This window comes from Gymnogyps californianus, chromosome 1 (assembly GCF_018139145.2).
Source record: "Gymnogyps californianus isolate 813 chromosome 1, ASM1813914v2, whole genome shotgun sequence".
Taxonomy (NCBI): domain Eukaryota; kingdom Metazoa; phylum Chordata; class Aves; order Accipitriformes; family Cathartidae; genus Gymnogyps; species Gymnogyps californianus.
The window spans coordinates 24,442,778-24,461,406 of NC_059471.1; the positions used below are offsets into that span (position 1 = coordinate 24,442,778).

General features: G+C 36.6%; 1 protein-coding gene across 2 annotated transcripts in view; it reads left to right on the forward strand.

Moving 5' to 3' along the window:
• FRY (FRY microtubule binding protein) overlaps positions 1–18,629 on the forward strand; it is a 176,810-nt gene that overhangs the window by 65,438 nt on the left and 92,743 nt on the right. For both annotated transcript variants that reach the window (XM_050901481.1, XM_050901473.1), the window contains exons 11-17: positions 2,053–2,154; positions 6,498–6,601; positions 7,095–7,203; positions 8,142–8,228; positions 10,015–10,186; positions 11,892–12,024; positions 16,441–16,548. In XM_050901481.1, the coding sequence (XP_050757438.1) occupies positions 2,053–2,154; positions 6,498–6,601; positions 7,095–7,203; positions 8,142–8,228; positions 10,015–10,186; positions 11,892–12,024; positions 16,441–16,548 (815 nt within the window). The remainder of the gene's footprint in view (positions 1–2,052; positions 2,155–6,497; positions 6,602–7,094; positions 7,204–8,141; positions 8,229–10,014; positions 10,187–11,891; positions 12,025–16,440; positions 16,549–18,629) is intronic.

An 18,629-nucleotide genomic window follows, 5' to 3' on the forward strand; every position in this document is an offset into this window, starting at 1 on the left:
GGCACTGCAGTGTATTTTTGGAAGCATGAGTTGATCTGAATTAAATGAGGATCTGAGTCAGTTTGATGCTGGCCGCCTTAAGCAATCTGTCTCTCCAACTGGGTCAGTGCACGTCAGCAATGCGGCGTTAACTAATCCATTTTGAAGTCTTGGACCTTTTAAGTAAAGAAAGTTGTCGTTTGTCCTCCCTCATTCTATGGGAAAGTCAAAAAGACTTCCCTGATCCCAGCGCTCTCAGCAAATGCTGGTCACTAGTGCTAGTGAATCTGCTGGGAGGCCTGCAGGAGTGTGCTTGAGTTCTCTGCCGCTGTTACACCAGTCGCAGGGGAGAGTCAGAGCATCCCCTGGGGCGCAGTCCTGATCGGGTTTGAATTAATGGGAGTCTTGGGATGGATTTCTGATTTCACTCTGCTTGTGTTTGTGTGGCTCTATTCCACTCTGCTGAGTTAATAAAACATTGTTGAAACTGCAGCAGGGTACGAGCTTTGCTGTACAGTTTTTACACTAAATAGAACTTCCCCAAACTGGTGGCCGTACTTGCCAAAGTCAATACTACGTGCTTGAGAAAGGATTGCACAGCTGGGGCTTTGTGTTTGATTGCTTGTCTACACATACCACACTGGAGGCTACATAGTTAAAAGCGACAAAATAGAATAGATTCTTGTGAGGGTGTGATTAGAAATACAAACATTGCAAGGAGGAGGAGGAGGGGAAAGGCAAACAGTTGGCAGAAATAGCTGCAGTGCATATTTGCAGGCTTCCAGGAAGAAAGCACACTCTTTAGAGTCTGAAGAGGACTTTCCTTTCCAAGATCAGTCTTTTGTGAATCGGTGCACAGGCAGGATGGGTGTATTCATCTTGCCTCATTTTCTATCTAAAAGTATCTCATGTGAGCTAGTCATTGAGGTTCTCTTGACAGTGAATGGACAGAAGTAGGAAACTCCAGGAGATGGTTTGTATCTTCCCTCCTAGGGCTCTTCTTAGGATGGGTTGTAACACTCTTGGGATGTTACTAAACTCTGTGATCCTGTCAAGTACTCAACTATTATAGTCATAATGTTAATATGGTAAGAAAGTCTTCCATGAGAAGACTTCAGTTGTCCTCTCCCATATGTATTTTGGACATGAAGATCATAAAAATAAATATTAATGTACATTTGCCATTTGCTCAAGAAACTACATCTAACCTAGCTATAGACAATTTATGTTATACATTATAGGAACAGAAGTTGGGGTTTATGGTGTAGTTATACTTCGAGCTGTGACTGAAGTTAGATTTTTAGGGTTAATTTTGAGAATCATTGGTCTTTAAGATAAAGTTACCTTATTTTGGCTAATAACTTTGAAGTCCTGATTGGGTATATTAACATGACAACTGAAACAGAAAAGTCTTGCTGAAATAGCAAAGTGACTTTCAAAATAGGTGCATTTTAGCTTATTTTTTTTAGTGTAACATTTACAAGATGAGTGTCAAAGTAAGTGTTGACAAAGAGACCAGGTTCCAATATTTGAAATTCTGTGTTCTGCCTTGCTTCTTTTTATTTTTCATGTCGCAAGATGTAACTACCAGCAGATCCAAGCATTGCCTGTATTTTAACACAATTCTTTAGGGTGTTTGACATGTCTCTCAGTAAATATTGTGACTGCAGATTTTGAGCAGTAATAGGCATCTGAGCATTCACAAGTCCCAACAATCTCTGTGGGTCCTGTTGTTATTATAATAAAGTTTAGTTATTTCCATGCTATCATTTCACAGTTAACTGCCTGAACTTAGCCCTGTGAGTCTGTAAAATTGTGGCCTATCTTTGGATTTATTATACTACTGTAAGTAGGCATTTGGTTGTTTTTAGTTCATCCATAAAACATATCTGTAACAGCTTTAGAGAAAGGTTCCTTTTAAATTGTACTACTTAACAATGTGTTTATGTTGGCTAACATGTATTGCACAAAATGGAGGAGTTAGAACTTTCAGTTTACAGTAGCTCTATTAAGTTACTTTTATGTTGTGTAGACATGCAAATAATACCGTATCGACATCCATTTCCTGTTTAGGCTTTGTACCCTTTGGTAACATGCCTCCTTTGTGTCAGTCAGAAGCAGTTCTTTTTAAACAGATGGCATATTTTCCTCAACAACTGCCTATCCAATCTCAAGGTTAGTATCTTCTGGTTTTAATATTGTATTAAAACTTCAGTATGCACTATTGATCTGTTGCAAATCCATTTTAGGTAAATGTGCTGGATTATTGCTATTATCTGATTCCATACATAATTTTATTCCCAACAGTACAAATTCTTTAGCTGTGCAAATTTTTTCAATAGCAAAAAAGTATTCATGTGCCTAGTTTGGATTTTTACTGTTTCTCTAACTCAAGCCAAGCCTGAGTCAAACAGCTGTGAAACAGGCAAGACTGTTGATGAAAGTTATTAGCTTGAGTGACATACCAAAACTGACCCAATATTAACTTGCTTTTTTTCACAAAGGCATTCTCAAACAAAGCACTTGGTCTTACTTTATCAGAATGGAACTAGTTGCAGGACACTGATTCCATTGCCTGTTTCACTCTGTTAAGTTGCATTTAAAAAACCTAGACTACTTTAAGTTGTTTCCTCCACGTATCCATTCTTATTCTTTTACCATTTGTTAGATCTTTGAAGTTTAAGACCAACTGTCCACTGCAATCTGCTGTGGTTCCTGGCCAGCTCATACTGTTCAATACACATATGCTAGTTATCATTACTACTCCTCCATGCTTCTTTTACTTGTGCAATAACTCGTTCCATTCCACACTTAAAGTGGATCCATATGAAAGGATGGTCCTGTGCCTGCCTGAAAAGGCTAATATAAGAAGCACAGTGAAGTGGTTAGCTCAAATGAAGAGCCTCCAAACTGCTGCTTGATGAACCAGTGGTTAGGAGGCTTCTGCAAACAGCACAGGTAGAACATGCAACCACTTTCTCAGCTCAGAGGCAAACTGTGGAGGGAATCTCTGTTCTCCAAAAGTTGAATTCCTAAGCTTGTCGACAAGGTATATATTACATCCCTTATTGCTGTTGCTTTCTTGCTGTACTTTGTCTTAATGAAACAATTTGTATTGACTCTGTTCATACGGATCCTATGGATCCTCTTCAAAATGTTCATAGCCTATCTGAAGATTTCTTTCCACCTGTGGCTGAATTACTTACTTCTGCTGAAGATGTATTAGAACCTTATTTGCAAAGAGATTCAGAAAATAAACATGTTGTTATTGCAACTAATTTTATGGGTTTTTATGAGGTTATACAAGCTTTAGAAAAGGCAGCTACAGCTGTAAGATCTCTGAGAAGCCAGCTGGGAATATAGATTTTTCTGAAAATCAGGGAGATCCTGACAAATTATTTGAAACCATTAGAGAAAATATAAGTAAAGTTGCTCCTACCTTACCAATTGAAAATCAAATTGGAATTCACTTTGCCACCTCTAATTCATTGACGTATACTTCAATTCATAGGGCTCATAGATTAATGTGGTGACACATTCAATCTTTAGTTTGGGGAGAAGGTAAGGTAGCTGAATACGTATCTAAATTAAGAACATGGTGGGCCACTCCTTCTCAGTACAGAGGAAGAGATGCCCCAACCATTGAAGTAATCACTTCACCAGTCACAGTGGCACCTCAGAGCCCAAACCAAACTCACGCAGCTGGAAGAAGAGCTAGATCAACAAGAAGGAGAAATCCTTCCATTAGGAGAGTTGTGTACACCAGGACAGTATATGGGACTCCACGATCTTGTGTGGGCTCCCATGAACCATATAATGGATCAGGTTTCTCAAGAGCCTCCACACCCTATAGAGCACAATCTCCGTCCCAAAACCGTTAAGGTCAAGCATACGCTGGGAAAGCTAAAAGGTTTATATTCTAATCATATTTCTGATTTTAATATAAACTGGCAAATCTCTGATCTTACGGAAACAACCTTTTCTCTTGAATTAATAAAGGAGACTCCTGCCAGGACATGGAAATATTTGACCCCGGCCAAATTCTGGCCAAAGGGCATTTCATACTATCCTGTTGAAAGCGGTGTAAAAGTTAATAAGTATCCTGGTTTTGAAATGGAACATTTATCGTTAACTAAACTGTATTTACAAAAAACTATTGAAGGCAGGAATTCTATATCGGAGAGAGTCAAAGCACTGTGTTTCATTTAGAGGCAAAATTTTTCGGTGGGAGCAACAGTTCCTTATCACCACACCACATGGGACAAGGAGAAAGTTCCAGTACAATTTGAGCTGAGGGTGCAGAACTTACTTTATAAAGAATGGGTCAAACAACGCTTATCTCAGGAATGAATCCATGGGTACCAACACAATATCCCTTCGGCCTGAAAGGGCCAGACCTAACGCCATATTATTGTAAAATAGAAATGGAGGAATTAAAGAAAATGGGCCTCACTCCTGGCAGTCCGGTTGCTCCTCTGCCAATCACAGAAGAAGAGGCAGAGACATTGAAAAAGAAATTTCTAGAAGAGCAACAACAACGGATAAAAGCCAGCAGCACTTGTCAATCAAGAAACAGAGCAGATGCTGGCAGAGCTCTGTTGCCGACTGCTCCCATGTTCAAAAGGCCCACATCGACTTTGACAAATTCTTCGGCACCAACAGTAAGTTGGGCACTGCCAACAGTGGTAAAGGAACCACATCCCATGCCAATACCTCCTGTTGGGAAAGTGAAGATGATGTCAGATATATTAGACCAAATACTCCTTGTCCTAACGGCTAGGACTCCTTTTGCTTGTTGACAAAAATCCTTGAAATACTAAAGAGGCTCAATTGGTGGTGGACTTCACTCAGTTTTCCAAAGGGAGATGCGCTATGTGCTTTCCAAAGTACTGGGCACCCAGCCACCATACACTTGCACAGATCTTGCCCGTGGACATGCCCATGATTTCCCTGGATGTTTCTCAGGCTTTTTATCATCTTCCTCTCAATCCTGCTTCTGCTATGCAGCTTGCTGTTTCTGATGGAAAACTGGTCTACTATTTTCAGAAAGCTCCGATGATATCGGTCTTAGCCCTTTTCTCCTCCATCTCTTCTCAACTGCCCTCGCAGCTGAACTATCTTGTTGCTGGAATATTTGACCTTTTGCTTATAGGGATGACTTCCTCTTCTGCCACACAAGCTCTCGTTACCTTAACTCAGCCACAGTGTCTGCTGTTTTCTTGAAAGCTTTGGGGTAAGAATAAACTTTGATAAACATACTCCATCACTTGTTGAAGAAGTCAAATTCTTAGGACTGAAATTTACAAGGACTGACATGATGATACCTGATGAAAAATGGATTGAAAGTAAACAGATTATTAAACAAATTTATTGTAACCAATGTTATGATTTTAAAATCCTGCAAAGATTAATAGGCCACATAAAATTTGGCATTCCTTTTACTACTTAATCTAATCATGTGCTACAACCATTGTATGCTGCTATAATAAACAAAAAGGATTTTCAATTTTCTGTTCCATATAAAGCTTTATTGTATAAAATGTGTTGTCAAGGAGTTAAATGGAAATTGCAACCCAAGGACAGTGTTCCTATTCCTAAGCTTGTGACAGTATGCCACATTGGAAGTTGGAGCCATATCCCATATCATTGGTGGGTTGTCTTCCTTCCATTTTGCAGGACCTAGACCAATACACATTGAAGAATTATTGTTGGCATTGGTTGAAGTTTCTTTGATCAAACCACAGTCTTTGATCTGTGACTCCACATTTGTCTGCAGACAAAAATTCAGCTCTTTGCCATGGAGATTTGCACTGTGGGCCAGGCAAATCTTAGGTCAAAGTGTACTGGACTCCTTCAAAGTTTAACCCAATGGATGGCCCAACATGCAGGAGGCCATCTGACAGGACTGCATATACTTGCACCCTACCTAGAAAGCCCTTAAAACTACCACAGAAACAGAAATCTGCATATGACCAAAGAGACCCAAAGACAATCTTGTACTAGTTCAAAAATTTCCAAAAATAAGCAGCAATCCAGATAGATAATCCAGTTCAGTCCAGCTGATCCCAGATGCCATGTTAATTAGGCCAGCCTAAGCATCCACAGATTTTTGTCCTTTCACTTTTGAGTATGTGCAGTACATTTATTTATCTGCTGTGTTCTTCATATCAGGTCTCCACCATAGGGCAACAGCTTTTGAATTGACAGAATCAACTGAAGATGAGGTTTTCTTTTCAGAGTCAAATTGAGGTGATTTTCAAATAGAGATTTTAAATTGTAACATGTATCTAATTTAACTAACTTGATACTTGGGGTTTTTGACAACTTAAGTAATACCAGGAGAGGTGGGTCAGATGCATAAGCATCCTGCAGCTACAGGAATGGGGTACTGGGCAGCTGTGAGGCTGTATCTTTTTGTAGTGTCATTGTGAAAACTCTGAACCTTGGCATCCATTAAGTGCAGAACTTCCTTTCTAATTCATGCCTGAAGTTTATTCTTACATTATATATTTCTCTAGAATAAGGACCCAAAAATGGCTCGAGTTGCACTGGAATCTTTGTACAGACTACTGTGGGTTTACATGATCAGAATTAAATGTGAAAGCAACACAGCTACCCAAAGGTAGGATGCTGTATTTGTAATGATAATCAGGCCTTGTAGGGTGGATGTTGCCAGTAAAGAGGTTTTATAGTTCTCCTGAATTCCTTTGAATTGAACCTATTCCTAATGTGAAATAAAAAACTCAACTATACACAACAAAATATTCCCTTTTGTGGCACTGTCAGTTATTCTCGCACCTATTAAAATTACTGTATAAAGTGTTTCTGCTTTTGGAAGAACTAAAAATCACTCTTTGCCTGGTTAAAGTTAGAAATACTTTTGTAGTGACATGTCATTGACTAGTTTATTGTTACTTGTAATGTAGTAATGAAATAAAATAATTACATTGAATTTGTAGCAAAGGATCAGAACAAGATACCCCATTACACTTTGATTTCAAAGGAAATACATTCTAGTCTTTCTAAATGGAGTAGGATTTCCAACTTACATTTCATGGTAAGTGAAGGTCTGCAAGGTCCAGAAATGTCTAACGCTTTTTTTCCTTCTTTTACAGTCGACTTATTACTATTGTCACAACACTTTTCCCAAAAGGGTCCCGTGGTGTTGTGCCAAGAGATATGCCTCTAAACATCTTTGTGAAGATAATACAGTTTATTGCACAGGTATGGGAGAACCATGCATGTGTTTTTCCAATTAATGAATAACTTGTTTTCCCAATAACAAATTAACAAATAAGTAAACTTCTATTGACTGATTTTTTTGCAACCCCATTGTCAGTATCTTTCATCTAGGCAATGATAAAATTATAGATTGAGCTGGGGCAGATTTCTTTTGAACAACAGGTTTTGATTAACTTCATTCCACTGAAAATGGACAAAAATGTTTTCATTTCAACTCAAATGTATTTTTTGTCAGTTTTTGGAATTGCCAGCAAGTCAGAAAATGCATTTGTTGACAGGCTCTGACTGTCAATAAGGTTCAAAATAATAAGCCATATTTTGTCATAATACTGAATCATTCCTACTATATAGGACAATGAGTTGCATTGCTTTTAAAGCAGTAAGTCAGAGGAAAACCAAGTTCAGCATGTAGTTGACACATGTAGTTTTCATCAGTTCAAATGGGAATTGCTAAAATAAACTAACCTTCAGTGGTGGAAGTTTCATCTCTTTTATTACTTAAATTCAGAAAACATTCCCATTGAGCAAAGCACTTAAGCACATACTTAAAGTCTCTGAATAGGAATGAATTAAACAGATGCTGAAAGTCTTCCCTGAACTGTGCCATCTGTGAACAAGCTCCTTTTTTGTAAAATACTATGTTAGTACCATAATTAACACAGTTTAAATGAAATAATTAAAAGCTTTATTTCCAAAATGGATCATTTTCTGTTTAAATGCTGTAAATTTTTGAATTTGTCAACATACAGCAGTGTTGAAAGCTTACATCTGATAATATGTTCTGCATACTTCTGAAAATCTGTTTTTCCATACATTTAAATAAATCCTGATTAAAGTGGTTTTCAAAATTCTGTTGCCTTGAAGAAAATAAGTAGCAGAAGTGAGCAGCTTAATGATTTGCAATATTTTTACTATTTTAGGAACGTTTAGATTTTGCAATGAAAGAAATTATCTTTGACTTCCTTTGTGTCGGAAAACCAGCAAAAGCTTTCAGTCTCAACCCTGAGGTATGATGTGCATCTGCATTTTTTGGAGTTAGTATATATTGTGTTGTGCTACATTTACTTTCTGGTTACATTCTAAGCATGCTTTCACCCTTGTCCAGTTTTCAGGCCAAATCTTGAACTTGATTTATTGGTAAAATACACCTGTGGACTTTGATCTGTGAAATGGCACGTTATTTATGCCTGTCTCATGTTTCCTCAGTGAAGATTATCAAATGTGAAGTAGTGCAAATGTATAAAACAAAAAGAAAAAGATAAATAAAACTATTGATCACAGTATCTCCTTATCACTCTGCTGTTGTTATATGCAATGTCTTAAACTATTTTGATATAAAAATAAATTTTCTGTAACAATTTCAATGTTTTTCAAAACAGTTTTACTGAGAAAGAGTACATGATGCAAGAAGAATTGAAGATGACAAAAAAGAAAAAACTCTATTAGAGTTTTACCACTCTGACCAGTAAAGCTCCACTAGTGCTAGTGTCATGAGTCAGCTTCCTAGTGCTTTCGCTAGAGAAAACAATCAGAAATTTGAAAAACTTAAAAAAAAAATCAAAATAAAAGTGGTAAAATAATGAAAAATTCTCTTGAAAGTAATGTATTTGCTTATAATTTTGAAAACATTTTCATTTGAAAACTAAGAATGAACACATGCAAAATAAAAAGCATTTGTGATCATCTCATAAAATACGTCTCTATTAATCTTGCAGTATTAAACAGTCATACCTATTCACTAAGATGTTAAAATAGAATGAGTTACCTTAAAAAAATTATATTTGATACAAAAAAATATTTGGAAAAGTAGATTAAACTTTTTACTGTCAAAAGCAGCAGAAGTGAAAGGCAAGCTTTACTTTGAGCACAGCTTTCATCTTTCTTCAGCAGAGTAAAGAAAAATGAAACAGAATTCTTGAGCAGGCAGTCCCCGCCATGTTCTGAGTTGGTCACCTGCAGTATTAACTGAGGAAGGTCCTCCAAAGGACTTTGTGTATTAGCATTTCATGAAGCTGAGCTTATAGGGAATGGACATAGTCCTTAGCTTCTTGATGAATCAACATCTGAAGTTTTACTATTTCTCAACAACAATGTAAGTCCGAAAACAATGAAATAACAGGGCTACTTTTTGACGTACATAGACTTCAGCATTCTAAAAAAACCAACCATAATCTATGTAAATACACCTCTGGGAGACTGTCAGTAGGACAGCCTCTGAGTTTTTGGAATACGTTCCTGGGAAATGGAAAACATTCCAGTCTTTTAATCGTTGCAATGCAAAGCCTGCAAGTTTTCCTCTGGTGAATTCTCAGAAGGCATTCAGGTCACTTAGCCTCATCTTCCCGATGTTTTCACATTGCAGTTTCGGCGCTGAGCACCATTCCAGACTTTTCACTCAGTATGGTCAACCGTGGGGCCTTTCAAGACAGTTCTTTATCTTTTTTCATAACGGACCACATAGGACATTTGTGTTTGACTGAAGGTCCAGTTAAGATGCATTACTAAACTCCAGGTCATATCCACGTGTTTCATCCTGAAGAGAAAAAGTTAATGTGCTAATGAAAATACTTAGAAATAAAGTTTTGAGAGGGGAGAGCACTGCTTATAGTGCAGATACGGATTCACTATTTATTTCATGAGCATTTTTTTAAAAATATATCAGACTAGTCAATGTAGCGAAGATATGGAAAAGAATGCTGGCAAGTGCATACTCAGCATTTTGAAGTGATTGAGGAATATGAGTAGAATAAGATTATTTGATTATGATACTCATTCATCTTCTGAACTTTACAGAGAATGAATATCGGTCTGAGAGCTTTCTTGGTAATTGCTGATAGCTTGCAGCAAAAAGATGGTGAACCTCCAATGCCAGTGACGGGAGCTGTCCTTCCTTCTGGAAACACTCTCAGAGTGAAGAAAACATATTTGAGCAAAACTCTTACAGAGGAGGAAGCTAAAATGATAGGTCAGTAAGAGAATGGACAATATAGAAACTTGGATGTGAATGAATGTGAAAAAGTCTTCAGTACCTGAGCAGAATAATTTACTATTGTTAAGTATTCAATTGATTTCTTTATTGTAAACATTTACTTTATTGTGCGTTCTAATGAAATGTATGGTTTAGTTTGGCAAATACTGCTTTTTTAAATTATTTCAGGAAAAGTCCTCAGTCGTGCTCCACAAGTGGTAGCAACCCTGTGTTCTGGGGGGGGTTAAGTACACAGATAGTTAAGAACTAGCTTCTTTCAGTGCTGAATAGCTGTGTTTATTCATGGATATTCATCTTATTACAAACAGTGCCTGTGCTCAGAAAATGTACCAGCTTTGAAAACCAGCAAAGATTCCTTTGGTATCCTCATTTTAATTGCAGTATCTCACACCAAGTGAAACTTTCAAAATGGCAGAAACTTTTAAATGTAAAATAAAGCTGAACTGAAGTGCCTAAGTTAAAAGCACCATTACCTTGGGCTTCCTTCGTAGTCAATGTAGAGAGAGAATCCTGTGCTATAGGAGAAGAGCTTCTGTGTCATGCCCTGAGGGTGCCTGGTTTTGCTGGCAAAAAAGAAAATTCGGCTACTCACCTTAGCACTTCATTAAGTCCCCAAAGTTATGTGAATGAAACAAAATCTACGTATTTCTACACCAGTGACAAAGACCTGTGTTGTACTGTTGCTAGATCATTGTAGTAATATCAAGAAAATAAACAATGTGAGACCCACTGCTGTTGAAATGTACAACAGACATATATTTAGTGCTGTCACTAATTCAGTTCATTATGGTTACTCCTCATACATTTGATAATAAATGTTTGCACTATTGAATTCTTATATTTTATTAGCAATTTCTTCACTATTTTATGATACAATATTCTAGTTTCCATGTATAACATGTAAGATTAAGCTAGGTAATTTTTGTATTTTCTTTTGCCTTCTACTCTGCCATTGAATTTTCAATCATATCAGATCAGAAAATTGATGTCGTTTTGAAATTCTAAGCTTACATTGTCTATATCAAATGGGAAAATAATTGACTAGAGAATAGATGATTAAAAATGTATTGTTCAGTGTTAATATATAAAATTTCATTAAGAAAATTAAATTTTTAGCCTTTGATGCATATAGAAACAGTTAGTTCAAGTTTTATTTTTAAAGTATTTGATGTCCATCAGCTGCTGTAAAGCTGTTTGTCTAATATTGTTTTTCACATAAAATGTCATGCCATTATTTTCAATACCAAATAAGTTTTAGAAGAGCTCATTCAGATTCCTTTTTTCTCTTTGCCTGTAGTTTTTAAACCTTGCTACTGAATCAGAGCTTTTACTTCTGTCATGAAAAGTCACAAAATATATTGTATAACTTGGCAAACTGTGCGGCTTCATTTGACTATGTAGGGACATATTTTGACTAGGTTTTTTTTTAATTTTTTCTCCAGGAAAAATATGTGTGTATATATATATCACTCGGGCTATTTTTACATACAATAGCATTCTTTTTGGAGAAGGCAACATATTCTGTCTCTGAATCAGGATATCATTACTAGCGGAATATGCTATCTCATGGGGAAAACATTTTTCTTAATTCATGTAGCACAGCATGAGTAAGCAGCTTTCTTTTTCAAAATATACATATCTATAACTATCCCAAATTATACAAAAATGCATATTATTGCAGGTATGTCATTATATTATTCTCAAGTAAGAAAAGCTGTGGACAACATACTCAGACACCTTGACAAGGAAGTGGGTCGGTGCATGATGCTAACCAACATACAGATGCTTAACAAAGAACCTGAAGACATGATTACGTGAGTGCTAAAGAACAGTAAATCCCATAAAATAATGAGATGTAATTTCAGAACTTTTTCTCTATTTCTGTCTATCGTGAGTCATCAGAGAAACAGCAAGAAACAGGAACATTTAGCTTAGTTAGTATATACTTTGAAATACTGTTTATGACAAGCTGATTGTACTCCTTTGCACGTTGCAGTGTTTGGAATTGAACTGATGCTCTCAATGTAGCCAAAATCACATGTGAATCCTATGAATGTTTAGATGGTAGAATTTGAAAGCCCAAAGTGGAAAACCTGTCAGCCTATGCTCAGAACACTGTTTCAGGGTATATTTGCGTCACTGAACTTCAAAATAATGCAACAAATTCTGTAAATCCCTATTAATAATAATCTTTCAAAATTCCCGTTGCTATTCATGCCTGTAATCAAAATAAAATCTTAATTAAAAACCCAAGTCATTTTGTGATAAGAGTCTTGGATTTAAGCAGTACCCCACTGGAACAGAATCAAACCAGTATGTCTCAAGCAGTGTTGAACAGCAGCATTTTACACTCTCATCCAAAATTATTAATGACGGAATTTTCCTGGAGAGAGTTCTAGTGAGGTGGACATCTAGTAGACTTTAGAGACACAGAGACATCATTTGACACATGCAGAACATGGATTGTAGAGATCCCATCTGTAAGGAGACCTTGCATATCTTTCCTGTTAGAGGGGTGGACATAGCAGTTATGCTAGAAGAGAAACAACCCCTGGAAAAAAGCTTGAGGTGTAATGAAAACGACATTGGTCTCTTCGAGATTGTTTTTTTCATATACTGTCAAAAAAAAGAGACAACTTGCTAAAAATACCATGAGTGGTAGATAGACTGCAATGACTGGCCAAATTCAACTACCTTTTACAGCTGATATAATCTTTATGTTTTAGTGTCATTCCTCTGCCCTTGTTTGTTGCTATGACTGTGTAGATGAGATTGTAAGTTCTCTGTGTCTTTAGCATTATTTATGTTAAATGCTAATATTGCTATCTGATAATATTTCATATTTTTCTTATAGTACTACCCAGTATACTGCTCAGTACTCACAGCCAGTTTTCAGAACCATTGTGGGTATCCAGGGTTTTGTGAGAGGGAAAGTGAGTTTTGAAACTGACATTTTATTCCCAAAAGATAATTGCATAGTAAAACCTTGAGCACTTAGATAAGAAGTGTACTTAACCTTAGCTATAAATGTCCTTTCTGTGGTTTCTCAGCATCACCAAAGTGTTGTTTATTTTTAGAGTCAGTGAACAAATAGACTTAAAAGAGTTTTAAATTTCAGGAAGTCTTATGGTTTGGGAGTAACTTTGGTCAGAGACATAAAGATTTTAAGGTTGGAAGATCTAGACATGTAAGTTACTGTATTTTTGTGTTGTACTTTGTATCCAGATGAGCTGTAACTTAATATATACATTTGAAAGGAAAAACACATTAGAACACATTTTCACTTGTTCTTCCAAGGAAAAAAAAATCTGGGATGCTTAATTATTAGTCAATCTAAATCATGTGAACTCATGAAAAATATCATTAGCTGTTACTATCAGCATTTAAAATGGCCCTTTTAAAAACTGCATTGTGCATGATAACTGGAACAGCCAATATATTGTTTTTACATAGTTGCTTATCATTTTATTCACAGAACTTCATGCTTCACTAGAGTTATGTATTTATTTTGAGTTCTTATGGGCTTTAATACATAGATACCACACTATATTTATCTATATTTTAAAGTTATGGCTTTTGTCATATTTACATATAGTTAATGTTATTGTATAAACTGAATATCATAATGATATTGTTAATAACAAAATAAGAATCAGAGGGAAGAAGCTAAGCAATGAATAGTTATAACATTTTAAAGTATACAGATTCTGGAAGTTTCTTTGGCAGTGTTAGACATGCTTCTGTATTTAATGGCTGATCCTTTAAGCATTTATTGTTGAAGTAGTAAATGCCACTTTGGAGAGTCTTACTAAAATCCTGACTAAGGAGCATCCTTTGCATCCTCCACTGGGGTATGAATTTCAATGCTGGTTATAATTACTTTCCAACATCTAGTCAGAATAGGGCATCAATTTTTCTAACATACAAGCCTGTCTTTGCAAGTACTTCAAAGATTTTTGCTGACAATACCTAACTAAAATCTGATACTGCTGGTATGGAAACACAGGCTTCCAGATGAGGATAGCTGCTGGTGTGTTCATCCAGAGCTCGTCCTGTTGGATCCTGAGTCAGCTAGAGATGACTGCAGAGCCCTGTGACGTCCGCCTTGCCAGACACTTCGCATGCTGTGCCTGGTACCTCAGAGAAGTTGGGAACTTGAGCCTCAGATTTGGATCTTCTCCTGCTAGTCTTCTGAGCAGCTGATAAGCCACAGAACACCCACAGATTTTATATTTATAAATAATTACTCATTTGCCTTCAGAAGAGTTTCCTCTCAGACTATTATTTTACATGCCTCCATTTTAAATGCACAAACTGTTTACCCTTGCTGGGGACTGATAATAAGGAAACTCTGCAAAGTTCGCTTTTGATTTGAAGTCAGCAAGGAAGACTCATTGGTTTGCCTGCAGATATACCAATGGCACTTTACTTTTTACAACTATAAAAATACAATATTTTGCACTAGTTATTAATCCAACTAGTATTTGCATTAGCAATAATAGTTCAAAGGGTTTTGTTTATAACCAAATTCTCAGATGAGATGTTGTATTTTACTCTTTTTCAAGTCAGTTGCCGACACCTTCTTTCAAGTTCTATCTGTTAGGATACAGATACAGTGAGACAGAGATAATTCATTATGAAAATAGTTTCCCCTCATTGTACAATTTAAATCAGTAGATTAAAATCATATTATCATTTTATTAATGTAATATATATCCAAGCTGATAAGTATATAGGATGTTAAGAGAAAGAAAGATATTCACTACAAAACTGTCTTTAATCTTTGAATTAAGTAAGCCTAATGTCAGTTTATGCCTTTTCTGTACCCATTATTTCAGTGAATGCTCAGTGTTGCTCTATAAATCTTATTTTAGACTTGTGAAATGGTATTGCATTCAGGCTTTCTCTGTGACTGAACACAGAAGTAAGGTATCCAAATGCAATGTCCTCTGTTGGGTGGAGAGACAGAGTAATGTAGTAAGCAGGGCATTGGACTGGGGTGCAGGAAAACTAGGTTAATTTTCTGGTTTGTCACTGAATTTCAGTGTGGTGTTAAGTAGCTTACAATGCTTCTCAGTGTCTTTCTCCCTCCCCCCCTTCTTTTCTAGTTCAATTGGAAGCATATTAAAGCAGGAACAGTCTTTCTCTGCATGTTTATAGTAGGGTCCCTAAATAGGACCTTGCTCTTTTGATTCCTCCAACACATATTACAGGCTAATAATTAATAATATTGTGGGAAGGACTGTACAGTTTGAAATGCTGTTATGCTTTGGTTATTTCCTCTGTACTCAATTGTCAAATAATAGATCACTGAGTTAAAAATGAGCAAATAAAAAAACCACATTTTGGGGTCTGTCTGAAGGACTTTAAATCTGCATTCTTAAAAAAATATATTGGAAACAAGTCAGGAAACAACTGCATCTGTTGTGAAAATAGTCAGCAGCTGAAACTTAAGCTGCTTTTAGAAGACTTAAGGACTCCCAATCTAGTTTTTGGTTCATGCTGAACTTTAGACTCAATCACTTTCCCAGGCTGTTAGGGAGCAGTTGAGCTATTCCACATATTAGAGCAGCCTTGGGGCTACTAAAACATGTTTTAGCTGATAATGGTTGCTAAAGTGCTGCTATCTCAGGCAGGGATCAACAGAAACTCTCTGGCCATACCTACCTCTAAATTATGCTACTTTTTCAGTATAATAATGTGTGGTATGTGATTTCCACAGATCTGTGCCCTATTGAGGGCAACTGTGTGGATCTTCAGTCTTGTTATTTGGGCTTCTTACATATCTGCTGTTTATTTGCTTTATACAACTGGTGTAATATAGCTGCACTGTGATGGGGAACACCCCAACTTTTTCCTCTTTTCCTCATCTGAAGCTTGCATGACGCAAATGCTGATCTTGATGGAGGAATCCTCCTACCTTATAACTCCAACTTGATATATCTGCCAGTTCCTCTCAGAAAGAAACAAATGAATCAGTAATAATTGATTTTTCAAGTACTGTATAGATACGATGCATGAAAAATGTCAAAATCAAAACCATTCATTCAATGGAAATATTTATTCATGTTTCCTTTTTATTTCGTTTATAGTGTCTGGCTTTCTGTCCTGATGTTCTTGGTAGGCCTCTGGCACTCCATTATGTCCAGCCCTTTTCTGAAAAACTGTAGGTGGATCACTTAACACAGTTACTTGTTAAGCTTAGTCAAAATTCTGTTTTAATTTTTCAGTGGTGAAAGAAAACCAAAAATCGATCTGTTCAGAACATGCGTTGCTGCTATTCCTCGATTGCTTCCTGATGGAATGTCAAAACTTGAGTTGATCGACTTGCTGGCAAGGTAAGCTGTTCAAGCATTAAATGACTGCTCAAGGGGAACAGAATGAAAAACTGAGCCACAGAATGTGTACTGTTTCTTAGACAAAACCATATGCTTATAAAAAGTAATCTGCTATTAATGGATAAGACATAGAAGTCCTAGCATCTTTTTATAGTCATTGTGTGTATATTGTAGACTCCTGATTTTATAAAAGAGTAGATAAGTCATCCATAATGCTTTTCCATCAGTATGTAGGTTACATGATACTCACTATTCTTCATGATATTCATCATTTATTACTTTTTTTTAACCATCACAGCATTCTGATCAACAGGAGAGAACATCTTTTCTATGTAGTGGAAAAACATGGAGATACCTGTTGAGTTTTGATTTATGATTCCCACATGTCTATTTGGTAAAGCAGAATGTGCTAGGTGTGGTATCTTTCAAAAAACTTTTTAAATTGATAATAATAATTTTTATTTTTTTTAATTATTATTATAAGACATAAAATAAAGAAAAGGATAAGTTTAAATATCATATCCTCCCTGCTTGAGGTCCATTGAATTTATCTAGATAGACTTCACTTCACTGAACAAGGTAGTCTACAACACATGACTGCTAAAACAGTTAGGTTTCAGGACATCAAATCAGTGACTGACTTACTGCAAATAATTATGATAACAGTTACTGGCCAGTACAGAAAAGTATATTACACTTCAGTTCTAGTATCCAAGTCAGAGATTCCAGCATGTGTTATTTATGTAAGTGGATCATGGTAGTAAATCGAGCCACAAGGCCCTTGTAGCGTATTGCTCTCAGGTAACTGTGACAAAGCAATCTTTGCCACTCTGTTCTTCCTTTTGAAACATCTGTGAGGAATGGCAGATGTGGGAGCCAGAGGGTTACATGCAAAAGCAGTTTTTTCTGCCCTGTGAACACCCAACTCCCAGTGATGTGCTAAAACAGTGAAACAATCAATTCTGCTAGTAGTATAGAGTGCAGATAGCCAAACAAACCAAAACTGGAGCCAACGATAGGTGTGCTGTGGTGCGTGGCCAGCTTGATTTCCTTGTGTTTACACCCTCTGCTATAAATCACTTGTGGGTTGTTTTAAATTATTACATTATCAAATTATACAGATACCATATTAAATAGGTACATCAATTCTGCTTAAGGGAAATTAAAAAGGACATGTTTTCCTTTAATCCAATATTTTAACTAGCTTTCTATGCTTAGTAATGGCCTTAACTGAGCTGGTAGAAAACACATATCCATTCTGGTCACAGCTCTTCAATCACAGAGGATTGTCCGGGTCAGACCCGTCACTACTCTTAAGCAAGTTTGGAGACCAATGTGGATTTCTTCATAAATTAGTGCTTCCCTCCTTAGATCTCACAAGTGTCAATATAACCACTGGTCTATCTTTATTTTATCATCAAACTTCATGCAGAAAAGGTCAGTTGTGATTCTTTAGCCACAGTCAGTTTGTAAGCATGTCTTGGGTAATTTCCATGCTGCCACAATGCAAGCAGTAGGTCTGCTGGGTTATCTGACTCTGACTGTGAGAAGTGAGACATCAAGAGGAGCTGAGGACAGCATCTCTAGAGCAACTTTGGAAGCAATTACATGCTCAGCCTTTCCCCAACAAGGGGACCTTTGGCAAGCTGTTCTCATCTCCTACATGTACTCATGCTACAGCATCTTTGAGACATTGATACTGTTTTTAATCAGATTCTCAAGTATAAGCAAGGGAAACACAATTTAGATAAAAGTAAGTGAATGCATAATAGGTTGGAAAGCAGTTAACAGACAGTCATGGTTCAGGAGACGTATAGTGTGGTGTTGAAATAACTGGGTAGGGTCTCAGTATTGCAGAGCAGGATCACAAACTGAATACGTACAAAAAAGTGATGTTCCTATGAAAAGCCAAACCTTATTCACATGTATAAATAGGAATAAGTCTAAAAGATTTTTGAAAAAGTTCCTCTGGTCTAATCAGTGTCAAGGATGCCTGATTTGGAGAACAACGTCCAAGCTGGGGCATTGCAGTTGAAGAAGAGGCTGACCAGAGAACAAGGGCAAGAAGGATCAGTGGGTTG